Below are 19,532 nucleotides of genomic sequence, written 5' to 3'. Positions count from 1 at the left end.
TTCAGGACCTCTTAATAAATCAAAAGATAAAAAAGCTGAAATTCACAAATATATGAAAGTGTTGTTAAAACCAGGGATCAGAATTAGAATTACATTATAAAGCTCATGAAGATAATAAAAAAGGTCCTGATCCAGTGCAAAAAACCTAAGCGTATAGGAACCAACCAAGCATGCCGGTACTTCAGAGGAAATGAGAAAGCAGACACAACTCACTTGTCTTTTCCAATGTCTAGATAAAAAAAAGTTTTCTGGTAGCAGATGTTTAGTTAGCTATATAGAAATAAAAGATATGAAAGTGTTAATTCTTGATCACAGCACAGCATTAATTATAATAAAAAGAAACTGAGCTGAAAGTATCCGATCTCACTTTTCTTTTAAAGAAACTCATTTCAATTGAGATATACTTGAAACCACTTCAGAAGTATTGTACAATCAAAAGTAAAGTTTGATTCCCCTTTCACTGCATCTAAAACTGGTCCATTTTGATTTTATAACTTTCACTCAGTAATTAGTCAAGGCTGACCTCAGTGTCTGCAAAGATTAGGGCATCAGCAAGTTTTATTAGGAGGAACTGGTCTTCTCCTTCTCTCTTGGTATTCTTCCCATGATATAGAATTCTGGGTTGGGATGCAGATCTGTGAAGTGAGCTATGCGATTTGACATGGCAAAAAAGGCTGAAATGGCGCCTATGTCCCAGGCATCCTCTCGGTCAAATCCGTGTGCCTCCAGCTTCTGAAAGTGCTCTTCCGTTATGTTATCTGCTCTGCAGACAGCAAGGGCAAATTCAAGCATGGCCGCTTCCCGATCACTTATATCAGCCATTTTCCAATTCACAACTACCTATACAAAAACAAAGCCACAAGAAATTACAGACTTCCATTTGGGTTCATTTAGGGTTAAATGTGAGATCTCTTAAACATGAACTCTCAGATCAGGCTTGAGGCAAAGAAAGCAGAATCCTAAGAACAAAGATCGAAGAATACTTACAAACGCAAACTGTAACACAACGAAGAATGAAACTAAGAATGACATGGTCATGCAGACACACACCTTGGAAAACTGGCCTGTAAATTTATCCCTAACAGATGTAAGGTACTTTTTATTTCTGACCAGATTTATTTTATTCTTTTATTCATTATTTATTTATTTATTCTTTTATTTAGCCGATTTGTTTGGTTGCCCATCTCAACAAGTGACTCTGGGTGGCAAACAATATTAAAATTAAAAACAATCATAAAACAATTACATCATATGAGGGTATCCTGACATGTGCATTTCTCACTCTTGAAGGAAGATAGTGTGATTAGTAGCATCTGCCAATATACTCTCTGATAATAACCAAAGCAGGTTGGAGGGCTGGGTTAGCTTCTGCAGTCTTCAGAAATGGGTGAATTTACTCTATGCTTTCATTTTAACAGAATCTAATTTAGATTAACACAAGGAGAATTATGCTGTCATTGTTACCTGGCCTTCTTTAAAATCTTTCAAGGTTTTCTTTCAATTGCAATTAATTACAGGTGCTACTTAAACTTCTTGCAACCATATTCCCAGAATGGAATTCAATGAAGAATGAAACTAAGAATAACATGGTCATGCAGACACACACCTTGGAAAACTGGCCTGTAAATTTAGAACAGTTACTTTTACTCATTTCCCCCAGTTTTCCCACATAGATTCCAAGCTGCTGCATGTACTTGATCAATGGCAAGGAAAGACATGTAAGATGAAGCTCTAAATTGGTTATGTGCTATTTAAGGCAGAGCAGAAATCAAGCCCACATGCAAAAGGAAATAAACATGAGCCTGACCTGATCTGCCAAAGTTAGTTTCTTGGAGTAGATACGATGTATGGCACTATGCGCAATTACACAGTAGGGACACTTGTTGACGATGCTTGTAGCCACAACAATGAGCTCTTTGTCAGCCTTGCTTAGGTTTCCTGCGGGAGAAAAGTGAGTCTTATTTCTACAGTTGCCTTAGGACGTATTCTCAAAAGCAAGTGCTATGAGTCTAAATTAACAAGAATTGGTCCTGCACTTGCTTTATTGCATTACTTGACCATTTCAATGCATGTGTGATGTGTTACATGTCATTGCAGGCAAGCAACTTCAAAGAGAAGTTAAGCTTTCTATACTTAAAAACTGTTATCTTCTGCTAAGGCGGCACTGGCAAATAGCCCCTGAAAAGAGACTGATGGCTTTTATTATTCAGCCTTGGAAAAATAATACTAGCCAAATATATACTGAATTCTAACAGGTACCACAGGATTCATAAATAGCTCAATCCATGTAGCACAGTTCACAATCTGCACAACCGATTCATACAAAAGAAGTAGATTTGGTTCTCAAATAATCAGGACTAGAACTAGTTTCTCTAGTGTGCCAACAATTGAATCACTGCTGCAGTAATCTCCACTAATATATAGTTTCACATTTTAAGGCCCAGCTTTTAAAATAAAACCATTCTTCACTATATATTGGGAAATTCCATGAAACTTCCTTTTATTTTCACTGCAGGCTTTCAAAGGCATAATCAATCTTGTTTCAAGAATTACTGGAAAACCATGTCCACAGTAACTTTTTGACTGTAAACTAGAGATACTTCAGGGATCTGAAAGCTAATGGATATTACTGTAATTGGCTGGTCACTCCTGTTATATAACCAAGGAAGGCTTGAGCTGATTCTTAAATTGCACCTATATTTATTGGAACCCCATATGCCACATTTGATGTAAGAAATTCTTATCAGGAAAAAGCTTCCATCAGTCAATGCATGGCTGCTATTCTTACCTGTCTCCTTGTTCATGATGGCATTGTAATAGGCAAAGAATGCCCTAAATTCTGCTGGCCGATGAGCCATAATCTTAAACACATTGGGCAAAAACCCACTCTGAGAATTAAGAAAGAAAGTAGTCAGACATCATTTATGTAAGATTCTATCCAAGGTCAGTATTATTTCTATTCACAGATAGCTACCAGGCCAAATTGGATCATGTAGTGGAGTATTACAGAGTGATGTTAATGGGGAACAATAGTGGCTTAATAGCAAAATACATGTTTTCCTAGGAGGAGATCCCTGGTTCTCAAGTCTTGTCCTTTCCAACTGAAAGGTCACTAGAAGGCAAGGGTCTGGAGCACCTTGTTAAATAGAGAAGACAACACTTAGCTACATGAATAAAATGACCCACAATCAAGCAGCTTTTAATAAAGTCTATCAAATAGTCTTTCCTCCAAACGATAGCCCCAAGGCCCAGTAAGATAAATATAGCTCAACAGATGCTCATTCATCCTGGTAGTTTTTGTAATTCTAGAAGGTGAGAAGAACAGAAGATTTGTATTGAGTTCTTGAAGGTCTATGACTGATGGCTTTGCAGGCACACAACATTCATCTGAGTTTCTAATCCAAGATACATCAATTAGCTCACAACTGTTTAGAGTACCAAATTCAGACAATGTTTAATCAGAATTTTCATGTTTTCATGTCCTGCTAAAAACCATCCTTCATCCTCAGATGCCTCTTTCACTGATATAATGGACACATACAGCCATAAGAAGCTATCAGAGCCAAAGGACAAACTGGTTAGCAATGGATGGAGATAGGAGATATAGTCCCACCATAAGGAAAGTAGCATGTTGGAAAAGATTAATATAAAAGCAAAAACACAGCAAGCCTTTTTGAATGGGCAGGATTGTTCCAGTAAGGTATTCTTTACCTTTACTTCTATTTCCTCCATGAGCTCTACTATATCATATGGCAAATCCGTCTTCCTGGGTACCAGATAGCGTCCAATTGGCTTAGTGGTATTTTCTCCCTCTGTGCTCTTTGCATGATTCAATGCTACACTTTGGGATCTTCCCCATAAGTTTCTCGATACACTGAGAGGCAGAAACTAAAATAAAAAAAGGAAGAGACTCTTCCTTTACATAGGTATGAGGTGATTACTTTTATTGTCTAAAACACCTTTAGCAACGCTTTGCTACAGCCTTTAGATCTTTAGTATCATTGCAGGTCCAAGATCTAAATGGACATTTCAAACTAGTGTAATGCGATTGTTGAACTTATTGCCTCCCCACCCACCATTTTGAAGAGGAGATGTTCTCACCAGTGATAAACCTGAGTTTACTATCAAACATTAAGATAGCTTTTTAAATGCATACTGATATTTGAAAAAACCTACACCTAAAGATATTGAGAATCACAGAACTCCTTATATAATTTGTGCATATCCTGATCACTGATTTAGATTCAAATCTTAAATTCAGCTGTTTGGGGCTCAACCACCATTAGCTTTTCATAAATGTTCAGAATGAAAGTCTGATATTGTTAGCACTAGATCATCTTTGGGACATCCTTCTTGCCTTCTGTTATAATAGTTCAGGCTCAGACTAGAACAGAATATGTGAGGACAAAGCTTGCAGAAAGGCCACGGAAACAGAAAAATGGCAAAGTATCTCCCAGTTTTGGAACTCTTAAAAAACAGAGCGAGGGAACTGTAGAACTCAGCTTTCAGAGATACTCAAATGCTGAATGAAGAGGATAAATGTTTCCTTGGCCTGATAAAATTAGAAGGCAGAGTGACATTGTGAGATTCACTATTACAGTCATTTTCTCACAAGGGATTTGTGAGTTGTGCCAAAACAACAGTACTAAGGAAAAGCTTCATACCACTTCAGTGATGGTTGAGATGATGCTATGAAGACACTGTAGTGGGGAAATGGCCTAAGGATACTCACTTTTGAAAATGAGAAAGGTAGCCTTAATCTGCGATCCTGTTAAAAAACTATCCCAGTATGGAACTTAAAAAATTCCGAAAAAGAGGTTATCTTGCCACATAGGTGATAGACATATCAACTGAGGGAAAAAAGGGGGGGAGGGGAAGCAAGTGTATGAAACAAGCTATTGTAATTCTGTCTCAGCTATTTTCTTCTCGACCTTTCTGTCAGAGAGCAGTTGCTTTTAATTCTCTGCTTTGGTGAAGTGATGGCCTCCTCCATACTTAATGGAATTACACTTTTTGAAAGACAGGGGAAAAAATGCTATTGGGAAAAGGATTGGCGTAGGCAAGATTGTGCTTTTGTCCAAACAGAACAGCCGTGACCCTGCCATAGGCAATTTCATAATGAAGAGTTCAAGAGTTCATTTGAAATAATCACTGAGTACAGTTACAAAAGATCTACTACCTGAAATTTTCCCTGTAATCTCCTCACTCTTAGCTATGCTATGGAATATAAAGGAGCTGACCCTCATCCTCTCCCATGGCTCCGCCGGCCAAAAGCGGTCCCTGTTGAATTAGGTCGAACAAGCGCCGCTCCAGGAAAACAGCGGATGACCCGTGGGCTCATCCCCAAGAAAAACCCTGCGGCGCCCAACCTCGACAGCCCTGGCATCTGGGCGAGGAGGGCGGAAATATTAAGGGGCGGCGGGGGGAGCGCTACTCACAGAAACTGAGCCGCCACCGCAGCGGCGGAGCGGCCGGAAGCTAGAGAGGAGAAAACGCTCGATCATGATGCACCTGCAGAAAAAAGCCCAAGCGGGGGAGCCCGATCCGTCAGGGAACCCGAGCGCGATCCCCTGTCGTGTCTTTGAGGAGAGAGGAAGCACGCATGTCCGACACTGTCTCCCCAATCCCGCCCCCTTTATGACATCATTGTGAACTCACCTCCCAAAGCCAAGCGGCCCACCTCCCCGGGCCGAGCTGCGGAGCGTTCTTTCCTCTGCGCGCGGCGTGGGGAGGCGCGAGGTGAGAGTCGGTGGGAGGGAGCGAGGCCGAGCGAGAGGTCGGAAAAGTTGCACCTGGGAGACGGTGCGAGGCAGGCGGGAGGAGGAGCTGGAGTTCAGTTGAGATGCGGAGAGACAGCACAACTGAGATTTGGGGGAGGGGGCGTGGTCCAAGACTGCCTTAATTGGCTCGCTATAAACCTGCCTGGAAATTCGCTGTTAACTGTTTTCAAGATTAGGCGTTTACCCTGACTGGCATTAAAGACACCTTTCGGAAATCCGTCTGGTTCTCACGGCTTTAGTTGGGCTTTACAACTCGCAGCTTTCAGAAAGCTCACTTACTGCACTTGACGGTAGAGCTGCAAAATCCGGGGGACCGCTCTATGTCAGCCAAGAATTAGTGGTTGCTGTTTCTGCTTGCTGGGGTGGTGCTGATTTTGGTAGCCCTGAGCAAGGGAGCAGTTCTGTTTCCCTGCAGTTGAAGGCCCTTGATATACTTTCTGCAAACAACGTAATCTTTACGGTTCTGATGTTTCTGAAATGTTATTCGGGGCTGCTGAGGATCTAGTGCAGCCTTTCTCAACCTTTGACCCTGGAGGAACCCTTGAAATATCTCCAAAGCATTTATTTAAAAATGAAAATGATTAAAATATAAGTATGTCAAAATATAAAAAAGTGCTGAAAGGCTAACAGAATGTTGGAAGATTTATCTGGTATATCTGCAAGAAACTGTTTAAAGACTTATCAAGGCATTGCTCAGACAGCTGGTCAAGCTTAGGATATGAGCAATAAAATACCTCTAGGATAAAAAATAGAGAAGGATATCATGTTATATCTCTAACAGATCTTGAAGGTTGTAATAGAAGAATTACCTCTGTATCAGAGCTATCAGTTAAAAGGCTGAGAAGCAAAATGGATTGTATAGTAACAAGACTTAACTCTTCCCAGAATTGCATTTGTCTGAAAAGGGTATAGTATCTGCACTTAGAGTTCAAAAGTTCAGACTTGCAAAGTTGAACAAAGTATGGGATATTCCAATTAAGTTTCTTAATGAACTTATTAGAGATAAAATATTTAGGAAGCTTGCAAACTGAAGGGAAAAGTGGGAAGGAGACAAAATTTGGTTTTATCAAGATATTAGCCAAACTGTGTTACAAAAAGGATTGCATTTAAACCTTTCTTAGAATGACGATAAACCTTTGATAGAAATGAAGATTTCCATTTAAATTTACAATATTGTGACCATATGGAATAGAAACAATTTATACTATTCAGGATAGGAATAAAACCTTGGCAGATTTGAAAAAAACTCCCTCTGGTGCAAGCTCAAGGAACAACCTTGGAGATTAGGCCAAGCTGGAAAATGAAGATCACAGATCAAAGAAGATTCTGGCAGACAAAAGGAATAATAATAATAAAATTAATAATAACTGCTCTTTAGAATGAATAAGTAAAAGATCTAGTAGAGTATTAAAACATTTGTCTGTATTAGGATTAAGTTATATGTGCATGAAATAAGTAATTAGAAGGAGAGACAGTTAATATGGAAAAGAATAAACTAAGAGTTGATTTATCAATATTTATTATTTATTAAATATTTTTATTCATTGTGGGAGTGGAATGTGTTAGAGGAGCATGATAAAAAAATAATAAGAAAAAATAGATCTAGAAATTAAAGATTTGTAAGCAAACTATAAAAAAATAAGTTCCTCAAAGGTGTATAAACACCTAGAACTGAAAAAACATGTATCTTAAACAAAATTTCAACATCACTTCTATGTTCAAAGCAAAAATATTATGACTTTGATAATAGGAACTCAAATAAATAGGAGCAGCAAATAAATTTTAAACAAACAAGGGATCAGTAATTTATAAAATCACCCTAAGTCCTTAATGGTCAAATAATTACAATAGTAATAATAGTACTTACTGCTATTATTATGCTTAGTTCTTATTATGCTTAGATTCTTTGAAGAATTATATATATTTAGAAATTCAACATCAGAAGACATTAAGAATTATACATTGGAGTTAGCCAGTGTTATCAACACAAGATATTCAATACATTGAGTCATCATTTACTGAAACAGAATTAACAGCAGTCTTTCAAAATTTTGAAAATGGGGAAATCATGACCTAGATGGTTTTATCAATGAATATCAAAACAATTCAAGGATATTTTAATTATGTAAGTTTTATACATATGTAATTTAAAAGATCAAGGTAAGAATCTTCCTGTTTCATGGCAAAAATCTAAAATTACACATTTTAAAGCCAGGAAAAAAACCCACAGTAGGTCTACTTCATTATTAAACACAGTATAAATTACACTCAGTTATTGGCTAATCATTTCAAATCATTTATAGATAGAATTATATATTCTGATCTGTATAATTATATAGCAGCAGTTAGGATGATGTTACTCCCCCAAACTGATTTTATCTATTTCAAACTCTTCCAATAAATATTCCTGATAAACTTCTTATAAATGTGCAAAAAAACAATTGTATTATTTTGATCTAAATCAATGTACAATAGAATAGAAATAGTTTATAGTGACCTCAAGATAAGGGAAGGTAAAAAGGAAAATGGGGCTTATCTTGTTTAAGAATAGATTACCAAGCAGTTGAGTTAATATGTTTGTTGTTGTTTATTCGTTTAGTCGCTTCCGACTCTTCGTGACTTCATGGACCAGCCCACGCCAGAGCTTCCTGTCGGTCGTCAACACCCCCAGCTCCCCCAGGGACGAGTCCGTCACCTCTAGAATATCATCCATCCATCTTGCCCTTGGTCGGCCCCTCTTCCTTTTGCCTTCCACTCTCCCTAGCATCAGCATCTTCTCCAGGGTGTCCTGTCTTCTCATTATGTGGCCAAAGTATTTCAGTTTTGCCTTTAATATCATTCCCTCAAGTGAGCAGTCTGGCTTTATTTCCTGGAGGATGGACTGGTTGGATCTTCTTGCAGTCCAAGGCACTCTCAGAATTTTCCTCCAACACCACAGTTCAAAAGCATCGATCTTCCTTCGCTCAGCCTTCCTTATGGTCCAGCTCTCGCAGCCATATGTTACTACAGGGAACACCATTGCTTTAACTATGCGGGCCTTTGTTGTCAGTGTGATGTCTCTGCTCTTAACTATTTTATCAAGATTGGTCATTGCTCTTCTTCCAAGGATTAAGCGTCTTCTGATTTCCTGACTGCAGTCAGCATCTGCAGTAATCTTTGCACCTAGGAATACAAAGTCTTTCACTGCTTCTACATTTTCTCCCTCTATTTGCCAGTTATCAATCAAGCTGGTTGCCATAATCTTGGTTTTTTTGAGGTTTAGCTGCAAACCAGCTTTTGCACTTTCTTCTTTCACCTTCATCATAAGGCTCCTCAGTTCCTCTTCACTTTCAGCCATCAAAGTGGTATCATCTGCATATCTGAGATTGTTAATGTTTCTTCCAGAGATTTTAACTCCAGCCTTGGATTCCTCAAGGCCAGCTTGTCGCATGATGTGTTCTGCATACAAGTTGAATAGGTAGGGTGAGAGTATACAGCCCTGCCGTACTCCTTTCCCAATCTTAAACCAGTCTGTTGTTCCGTGGTCTGTTCTTACTGTTGCTACTTGGTCGTTATACAGATTCTTCAGGAGGCAGACAAGATGACTTGGTATCCCCATACCACTAAGAACTTGCCACAATTTGTTATGGTCCACACAGTCAAAGGCTTTAGAATAGTCAATAAAACAGAAATAGATGTTTTTCTGAAACTCCCTGGCTTTTTCCATTATCCAGCGGATATTGGCAATTTGGTCTCTAGTTCCTCTGCCTTTTCTAAACCCAGCTTGTACGTCTGGCAATTCTCGCTCCATTCATAATAGAACATCTGTCCTAACTTAAGCAAAAAACCACGCTGAGACAAGGAATTAGTCTCTAGTGTTTATTAACTGCTCTAGTAGACAAAAATCCTACCAAACTGAAGGAGCGTGGGAAACCCAGACAAATAAACCCCAAAACTCAAGGTGGGTCTGTTCTGGGTTTCTTTGAATGACAGTTCAAAGCCTCTAAACTACACATGCGTTTTCCCCCCTGGATAGGGGCCCCCTCTTGCTCACCATCCGTACTCATGACAACATCCAACAAAACAGTGGGTAGGGTTGGAAAATACTCAGTTCTTCAGTAACAATTTAAACTCTTTTTCTCACATAAAACAAATGAACTCAGTAACTATTTCATACAAGTAGAGTGCTGAATGTGGAAAAAGAAATTTTCCGAAGGTATTCCAAGCATCTCTCCCTTAACTCCATTGTTGGAATACTCAATTTCAATCAAGAAAAAGCTACTGTACACAATTAAAATTATGGAAAAAAAGGCTTTCATAGAGTAAAGGCTTTTTATAGAAGTATTTTTATAAATACTGTTAACATGTAGAGCAGGATGACAAAAACATAAATTGCCATGGCTTTTGCAGTGTGAGATCAATTCAGTATTACAAAATAAAAAATAATGGAGCAAATATTTGAAATGACTAGCCATCATTTAGCTATTGCATAGTTTGTTAATGATAGGAATCTAACATTCTCGTGTACATTTCTTGAAATTCAGACTTTATTATCTTTAACATTCTGTTTTCTTATTTATACTGTTTGTGTTTCAATGGCTTATTGAACTCCACTTGTTTCTTTGTATTCTACTCAAATATGTGAAAAATAAACTAAAACCTTACTTTGTTTCTTGATATATAATGATTAAACTTAAAACTTTGTATAGAAGCATACGTTTCTTAAATAAAATCTAGGTGGTTGCCTTAAAAAAAGTAATTCCCAAGAGTACTAAGAATTAATGCAGTCCTAATCCAAAATCTACATTTTTGATCAAAATAGAAAAGTTCAGAGAAATGAAAGGGTTATTGTAAGTTGTTTCAAGATTCTGACAAATAAAATAAGCCCTAATTTTTAGAAATAAATTTTCTAAAGTGTAGAAAATATTTAAGAATATGAACATAGGCAACAGGTTTTAAGCACAAAGGGCTCAAGCTAAGCTTAAGAATAAAAAAGGTAGATAATTACTCAGATCCCTGAATCTAATAGGCCAATGAATATCAGAGGCAAAGGGTGAAGATTGGCAGTCATAGAAGTGCCCCAAAGTCCCCTGCCCTGATTTGAGGAAGGAGCTTTTAAATGCCTTGAGAAATGGGAAGCATGAGGTAGGACCACTGGGAACACCAGCACGTTCATCAAGATCCATGGGAACAGATGGTTCTGATCCTTGCAGGCCTAGAATCTTCCAGGCTCTCCCAAGCAACTGTGGAAAATCTGTTTATTGAAATGACCTGGTGGAATGAGGGACTGGCTGTTGGTTCTTATCCTCATGTAGGGACAGCTGATTGGTCCACATAAGGGAGAGACTTGGTGTTTTCCCCTCACTTTGCGGTATGGCGGTATGGTAGCAAGGGCCTGGTTGTTTCATGCTGTGGTTGTGGTGGGAGTATGGTCTGGAAAGGAATCTGGGGAACTTCTGCCCATTTCCCTATTTTTGACCTCACCTGATCACAACAGATGTTATACATTTCAGGCTCCGTGTGAGCCTGAAAAGGGATGTGGCTGCTTTTAAGAGATGTAGTCCAGATGGGCTGCTTTAACAGTACTATTTTCTGAGGGTTGCAGGTTGTGCCTGTGCCCACAGCCATATATGCAATTAATAAGCCCAAGCGAGGTGGCTGTACTTTACCGTGATGTGACACTTTGTGTCACAGAGACAACTGGCCTAGTTGAGGTGAGGTGCTTGACTTCATTGAAGTGAATTATATCACATGTGCAGAACTCTGTCTCTTAATGATCTGCTACTATGTTAGCTGGAAAAACCATCTTCCAGCTACTGGAACTGCTAGATTAAGACTTCAAAATAAAGCAACACCCCTGTTTTGCTTCACTTCTGGAAGTGGGGGATCCACACTGCCTTGCAAGAGCTCCAGAGCCTCCAGATGTTGAGGATTCCTGCTTTAGACTAAATAATTAGTTTTTTTCTGGAGTCTTGCAGAAAATAAATCATAAGCCATTCTTTATTTGTGCGACACAGGGCTTTTCTATTGGACTTTTATCATCCTTAGCCTGCAGTTATTATAATGGTGGAAATAAAAGTATTGCAGACTCACATGCTCAGGATTCTGTGTGTGTGTGTTTGAATTCCAAAATGCGAATATAGAGGCTTCTGAAATATTAACAGGGGTCTTTTTGTAGATCCACCCCAAACGCCAGTCAATCTTTCTGACTATTTTGGGACCCCATGAATACTGTAATTCATATTTTTTATCATGGGTGAGGTAACAATATCTCACTTTTTTAGTACAATGTTAACCATCCAAATGGAGAACCTCTTCAAAAGTATTGCATGTAATAGTAAGGTGTGACGTCCATTAGCCAGACTTAGGCATAGCACCGAGAAGCCGATATTCTTGTAAATACCAACAATCTTTATTAGGAAGATTGGACCTTGCCCTCTTCTTTTCCCATGGTATAGTATTCTGGGTTGGGACGCATATCTGTAAAGAGAGCTATGCGATTTGCCATGGCAAAAAAGGCTGAAATGGAGGCAATATCCCAGGCATCCTCTCGGTCAAATCCGTGTGCCTCCAGCTTCTGAAAGTGCTCTTCCGTTATGTTATCTGCTCTGCAGACAGCAAGGGCAAACTCAAGCATGGCCGCTTCCCGATCACTTAGATCAGCCATTTTCCAATTCACAGCCACCTGTATAAAAGCAAAGTACAAACTTTGGGGCATAACACTCCATTTTTGGTTTTGCTTTCTTCAGTAATCTTTCAGTGTTTCTTTTAAATTGCTGTCTTTTAAAATTACAGAGCATCTGAATTTAGAACAAGCTTCTTTTTATATAACTTGCTTCTTCTGGTAGTTAAGAACAACCACCATTTATATTGCATATAAATACAATAAATTCACTCACACCACGGTCACTTCCTGGTTGGATTTCGGCAATGAGATCTATATGAAGCTGCCTCTGAAGTCCACCTGGAAGCTGTAACAGGTGCAGAATGCAGCAACATAGGTGGTAGTGTTGGGCATACTTGTACACCCATGTAGCACCACAATTTCACAAGCTGCAGTGGCTCCCAATAGGCTTCTGGGTGCCATTTAAGGTGCTGGTTATCACCTATAAAGCCCTACATTGTGCAAGGCTGGATTATTAGCAGGACTGCCTATCTGATTATTTCTGCCTGCCTACTAGGGTACACAGGGTGGGCATGCTCCAGGTCCCAGTATCATGTCATGGAAATTTGGAGAAGTACCTTCCTTGTTGCTGTGTCTGCCTTTGGAACAAGTTGGCAGCCCCAATCCTATTAGTTTTTCCTAGAGCCATGATGACCTGGCCCTTCTCCTGGGCATTGAGCTTTCATGTTAACTGAGCCCACTTTCATGCTAGGAGAGTGAATGCTTGTTATGCCCATCTCAGCTACGTGTATCTATATGACCGTGGTTTGTTATGTTGGTTTTACCTTGTTTTTTCTTCATTTTTGATGTCTTTGCTTTTTATTGATGTACGCTGCCAGGAGTTATACATTATGCGTTGGGCAGCCTTGCAAAACCAATACACGCATACATACTGGCACTGTTTAATGCCAAGACTACTTATGTATTTGGGCAGCATATAAACACAGCAAACAAACCCATTTCTTTTATTCATTTCTTCCAATTTTACAGGTCTTTTCATACAACTAGATCCTAATGTGGGACAAAAAAATGCTTGCAGGAGACAAACAAGGCAGACATGGGGACTGACCTGATCCGCCAAAGTCGGTTTCTTGGAGTATTTCCGATGTGAGGCACTATGTGCAATTACACAGTAGGGAGTGTGGTTTACAGTACTCACAGCCACAGCAATGAGCTCTTTGTCAGCCATGCTTAGGTTTCCTGTGGAGGAAGAGGGTTGGAAAAGGTGAGTACTCTCAGGACAGATTCACCAGAGCACAGGTTGATGCCCCCCCAAATACCATGTAATTGTACAAGATCTGCTTTTTGAAAGCATGCGAATGTTTCCTTAGGCCAGTAGAAGCAAGAATAAGGTAATCTTTTTATACGTAATTCTGTACTACTATCTGCCAACATCTGCTGTGTGTTCTTTAAATCCTGAAACACGCCTCACTTGCCCACAAAGTGTATTGTACAAATTCACATTAGAGAGTCAAAGCCACAACAGGAATCACTCAAACTTCAGTCCACAGAAATCCTAAGTCAGCAGGGACAATCACTATTTGTGATTAAGGTCAGGTTAAGTCAAATTCTAATCAAGTCAGGTTAAGTCAAATTCTAACTTGACTTAGAATTTGACTTAACCTGACTTAAGTTAGGTTAAGTCAAATTCTAATCAAGCAAGAGTAGGATTGCATTCTCAGCATTATGCAAATGACCAAACCCTAACAGAAGCAAAAACAGCCATTGTTGATTAGTTTTCTTTAGAGGATGGAAGAAGGCAACAACAGTTATGCATAGGGTTTGCATAACTATAGATCTGACATTCTATAACCGAAATGAAACCAAAAATAAATAAATTGGTGATGCCAAAAGACAGAGCAGTGCCATAGAGCTGAGTATCTTTTCAGATTGTTTTAAGGGCCCAAAATCTTTTTGTTCTGCAATGATAATTCCCCCAACGTTGTTACTAATTATTGTTGACCATTTGGTACCCTATTCCATACAGTACTGGAATTTAAATGACCATGTTGGAAAGGGACTACCCTCTTTGTCAGATTATAGCCATTCTTCAGGATTCTGAAATAACATTCTGCCATTGTGTTGCTATACATGGAGGCGATTCAATTAAGCCAGGGGGAGATATGCCCTTAGCAGGGGGAATGAAATGAGATGGTGTGGGATCTCTGCCGCAGCTCCTTCTACTGCCAGAGATAACCAGTTGCACATTTTAAGTTATAGCTTTTATTGTGAAAGTGCCATCCTCCTGTGACATGTATTGGAAATTTTAATGAAATTCCCCCTTATTTTCACAATTGTCTCAAAAAGACCATCAGCAGTCTTAATTCTTGAATTCGGGCACTCAGCTGAAGAACATGGGAAACTGCACTCAACTGCATTCAACAGTTCAGAGCTAGCTCCCTATTGTAAGCTCGTGATCCTAGAATGCTAACTGCTTTTGTATCAGAGCCCTATTGCAGCATCTTAAGAGAATTTTAAAGCTTGTGGACATCACAGTAGTTTAATTGTCTCTGTTGACTCAAGCCTTCTTTGGCTCAATGATTCTTGAATTACACCTATATTCTTTAGGAACACATCTGGAATTCAACGTAGTGTAATTGGTTTAGAAAAATCTTTTCAAAGTATCCATATTTGATTGCTATTCATACCTGTTGTCTTGTTCATGATGACGTCGTGATAGGCAAAGAATACCCTAAGTTCTTCTGGTCGATTAGCCATCACTTTAAACACATTGGGCAAAAACCCATTCTGAGAATCAAGGAGGGGGAAATAGTCAGATACTTTAAAATCACTATTAATGTAAAACTATCCAGTGGAAATATTCAGAAGTCCAGAATTATGCTCCCCATTTAGTAGCAAGACATTCTGATGGGACTAGTGTTTCCTGAACCATAATCTTCTTTGACTTGTTGCTGCTTTCTCTGATAGTGCTCCTCTGGAAAGTAGCAGCATGAGTTTGCATTTGAAGACAGCCACCTCCCAAGCTGTAGAGGGAAAATAACCAACAACTTAGCTAGTGCTAAGAACACTACCTCCTAATTCGGTCTTGATTCTTAACTTGTACATAAGATGATTAAGTGAGAAGGGCAGAGGGAGAGAAATCAGGTGAGGGTCCGGCAGCATAGCAGACATTAAATAGCTGAAAGGAATTCTTGGGTCCCATTGTTGCAAAATCTTAGAAACAATGAGCTGGGGATCAAACACTGGGATGCTACTGAGTGATGTCAAGTCTCTTTTTGTGAGGCATCCTAGCAAAAGTAGGAGTTGGGCTCACAACACAGGCTTTGTAAGCAGAAGAGCCCAAATTCTCAGTGCAAGGATATAAAGGGAACAGGAAAATGGAAAGCAAGTGAGAATTCTAAAGGATATTGGGCTATGTGGACAAATAGGCTGACCTGTTTTAAGGCAGCTTTTAGTAAATTCTAGCAAATGTTCTTTGCTCCAAAGCAATAAGCCTGAAACTTTACTAAGAGAAATGGGGCTCAGCAGGTGCTCCATCACCTTGGAGATTTTCAGTTACCAGATGGTTAGGAGATTTATAGTGGGTTTCTGAAGATACAGGATTGATGTGCTACTTCTGGCTTGGTAGCACTGTAGGGCTACAATATTAGTCTGAGTGACAATGAATGAGTAGTGTCTGATCAAACCATTCATAGAGTCATTTCCCTTTGCCACCTAGCCATGAAAGGCACCAGCTAACTTGGAAGAGCAGAAAAGAACTAAACCAAAGTAGTACCTTTCTGATCCTGTTTCTCATGCAACCACAGTCCTATTGTTGTGCATATTTTAAGCCCAAATGCATAACTTAGCTGAGTAAGAAACATGTGTTAGATACATCAAACCCTCAGCTTTAATCGGCATTAAGTTTACATGTGTAGTTAGAAACCAGCTGTTCCAACAAAGCAACCCCTTACAGGAGTTGGATTAAGTTCATTATAAGATTAAAAACTGATAATGATTGAAGTCTAGTCAAGTGTATAGGAAGGGCATTGTGTTGGGGAAGGTTGATAGAAAGATACTACAAACTTCTTTGGACTGGTTTTTACCTTCATTTTTGCTTCTTCCATTTGTTCTATTATATCATGTGGCAAATCATTCTTATTGGGCATTGGGTACCGTTCAGTTGGCTTGGCGGTGTTTTCTCCTTTTGTGTTGTATGCATGATCCAAGGTTGCACTTCGGTGTTTCTGCCCAAATCTCTCCGACACAGTACGTGGCAGAAGCTACAATATAGAAATATAGAATATCTTCCATTTGGTAAAGTACACATGGCATGTAGTTCATCAGTGCTCCCCAAATTTAGTGAAATTAGAGGTGCATTATTTATTGCCTGAAACTCTTTAGCAAGTCCTTGTAATTCCAGCGGCCTGGATCTCCCTGCTCTTTAGCACTGGGGCAGGAAATGTTTGTATTTACCCACACGCCCATTCAGTGGGAGAAACCCTTGCCAATGACAAATTTGATGGAAGAACTGGGAGATGGACTACTGAAATAAAGTTATTGAACATTTGCCAACTTCGGGTCACTTACAAAAGAGGCAGAAAACACCCCCCCCCACGCGCGCCTGGTACTATAGGCAGTAGAGTCCTTTTTTTTTTCTCTTAGGCTTTCAATAGTTTTACTGTGCGCTGTGCAATGTTATCTAAATACTGCATAAGGGTCTGGGGGACTTAAAAGAGTAATGGTTTTGTTGGGTTTAAAGTGGATTGATTATTAGAACTACTTGTCTCAGAAAAGCAGCAGGGGAGTGAAGCGACATCCAGAATGAATGCACAGATTTAGAGGACTGCAACTACAGACAGTCCTTGCTTAATGACCATTTGTTCAGCAACCGTTCAAAGTTACGACAGTGCTAAACGAATGGTAGTTATGACTGGTCCTCAATGTTATGGCCGTTGCAGTGCCCCCATGGTCACATCATCAAAATTTGGGTGCTTGGCAGCCCACCTGCATTTACAACTGCAGTGTTGCTCCCACCACCCCTAGCCGCCCTTCACCATCTTCTTGCGAAGGGCCAGCAACTACCTCAGCCAGGCGCACCTCAGCGGTGTCAGGAAAAAGATGGTGAAGGTCAACTGGGGGTGGCAGGGGGAGCAGGAAGAGGTAGCTATGGAGTGCAGGGTGGCCAAAAGGGCAGAGATGGGGGGAGACAGGCGAGTGGGGGGAGTTGAGGCAAGAGGCAAGCATGGCAGGGCGGGAGAAGCGAGAGATCCTTGCCTAACGACAGCATGGTCATGGCCTAATGACAGCAACTGGGACTACTGGAACTGCCATCACTAAGCAGTGTGGTCACATGATATTTTGCCTAACAACCACTTCACTTAGTGATGGAAATTCCGGTCCCAATTAGGGTTGTTAAGCGAGGGCTACCTGTAGGTATCTTGCCACAAATGGAACTGGCAAATCACTTGAGAAAACGTGATCTGGTACAACCAGTGATTTATTGCATAAGAGATGAACTTTTTATTTTGGCAACGAAGCTGATATTTGTGATATTAGTCATTAGGCTAACCAACGTAGAGTCCATTGAAGATTTCTTTTAGGTCAAAGGGAAAAGAGAAATGGTAGACTGTGGATCACAGATTCAGAATGAAAACTGCAGTGAAAATAATTCAGGTAAAAAAACCTTCAGTGTTATCCCAATCCTTCCTATTAAAGCCAGGTTAAATAGGTGGAGTCAGTCTCTTAACTGAAATTCTCCCTGAAGCATCCTCATTCCTCACCGTCCACTGTAACATAACATAAAGTATCTAACCCTCAGATTATATGGATGCCCCCTGAATCTGCAAACAGGTGTATTCAGAAGGTATCACAATATTTAAGTGATGTTTTTGCAAAATCTTAAAATTGACAGAGTCTACTGAATAGTATATTTAAATTCCACGCACAAAGAAAAATAATATATTTTTAAAACATGGGTTTTTACCTCAATGAGAGTTCACATATACATTTTAACCAGATTGCAAGTACTTTCAGTTATCTGCTTTGGTGATCCTAATAACCTCCTGGAGACCCCCATTAAATTCAACTTTTCCACAGAAAGAAGTAAAAGTTATTGGGATGAGGTTAGCTAGTTGGAATCATAGAGTAAGAGGTAATTTTGTAATTGTACTTATATTTGCTGCAAAGGAAATTGGAAGCTTCTTCCTTTCTTTCTTTCTTTCTTGGTTTGGGTTAGTTTTATGTTCTTTGGTAAAACTTTTAATAAAATTAACCTCATATATATATTTGTGTGTGTGTGTGTGGTTAGCTAGAGTTACCTACTTTAGTCATCTGCTTCTGCAACTCGCAGTTTCCCAATAAAGAGTTCACCCAGTTGCAATAATTGCAAGGTACAATCTGTTTCTTAACAGAACTATGCCCTGAATTTTGTTCTTAGCTACTCTGACCTCTCCCCAGAATGAAGACATCACCCAGGGGCGATTCAAGACCTTCTTGTCAAACTGACACCAACATGGAGAACCCGCAGCCTGTCCATAGAGCCGCATCGCCCCTACTCTCTAGGAGGGTCTGGGGTGGCCTTAGGGCCTTGACCCAACACTGGCATTAGAGGAGGGGGTCTGCCTGTGGCCATTGTAGATTCCCAGCAAAAAGCGCCCAGCCCGAGAAAGAGGGAAGAGCTGATCCCGCCCGCCCAGCTCCCATTTGTTTCCCAGTCCCATCCTAGACTTTCTTTCTGCATCACAGTTGGGTGGCCGCGGAGGTAATTCGGGTCTTCTCCCGGTCGCAATTTTGTACCCGCTGCGCTTTACAGCATACTTGGGTCCCTTAGAAGAAGCATCCGGATACAAAAGAGAGTTAAAATCTACCTCGAAAGATTTCCTCAGAGAATGCGGCGCATATCTGGAAGGGAGCTTGGGAAGGGCGCCGAGCGCACGAGAGCACTGGCGCAAAGGGGGTATTTGAAGAAAAATTCTCGCTCAACGAGAAATGCTGCCGGAGATGACCAAGTCGTACAGAAGTGGCTGGATTGAGGGCAATACTCACCAGAACGGATCCTCGAGTCCGGAGCTGCAGGAGGCCGCTGAAAAGCAGTTTCATTATGGCGTTTCCCAAAGAAAGCAGCAGCGGACGGAGTTTGAATCTTCCAAGCTCGCAGTCTCGGAGGC

The 19,532-nt window shown here is 40.0% G+C and overlaps 2 protein-coding genes across 2 annotated transcripts; both read right to left on the bottom strand.

Moving 5' to 3' along the window:
- Positions 1-532: 532 nt before the first annotated feature.
- Positions 533-5,545, bottom strand: LOC134491229 (uncharacterized). The gene is made up of 5 exons (XM_063294824.1): positions 5,439-5,545; positions 3,712-3,888; positions 2,789-2,888; positions 1,808-1,938; positions 533-840 (listed from the first exon to the last, which is right to left on the bottom strand). The coding sequence occupies exons 1-5, from the start codon at positions 5,502-5,504 to the stop codon at positions 562-564; spliced, it is 753 nt and encodes a 250-aa protein (XP_063150894.1). The 5' UTR covers positions 5,505-5,545; the 3' UTR covers positions 533-561.
- A 6,604-nt stretch (positions 5,546-12,149) lies between these two features.
- On the bottom strand, positions 12,150-19,531 carry LOC134491228 (uncharacterized). Its single transcript, XM_063294823.1, has 5 exons — positions 19,411-19,531; positions 16,470-16,646; positions 15,072-15,171; positions 13,493-13,623; positions 12,150-12,444 (listed from the first exon to the last, which is right to left on the bottom strand). The coding sequence occupies exons 1-5, from the start codon at positions 19,462-19,464 to the stop codon at positions 12,175-12,177; spliced, it is 732 nt and encodes a 243-aa protein (XP_063150893.1). The 5' UTR covers positions 19,465-19,531; the 3' UTR covers positions 12,150-12,174.
- Between the last annotated feature and the right edge of the window lies 1 nt (position 19,532).

The sequence above is a fragment of the Candoia aspera genome, chromosome 2 (genome assembly GCF_035149785.1).
Source record: "Candoia aspera isolate rCanAsp1 chromosome 2, rCanAsp1.hap2, whole genome shotgun sequence".
NCBI lineage: Eukaryota > Metazoa > Chordata > Lepidosauria > Squamata > Boidae > Candoia > Candoia aspera.
Note: the sequence above shows the minus strand (reverse complement) of the source record. Positions and strands in the feature narration are given on the sequence as shown.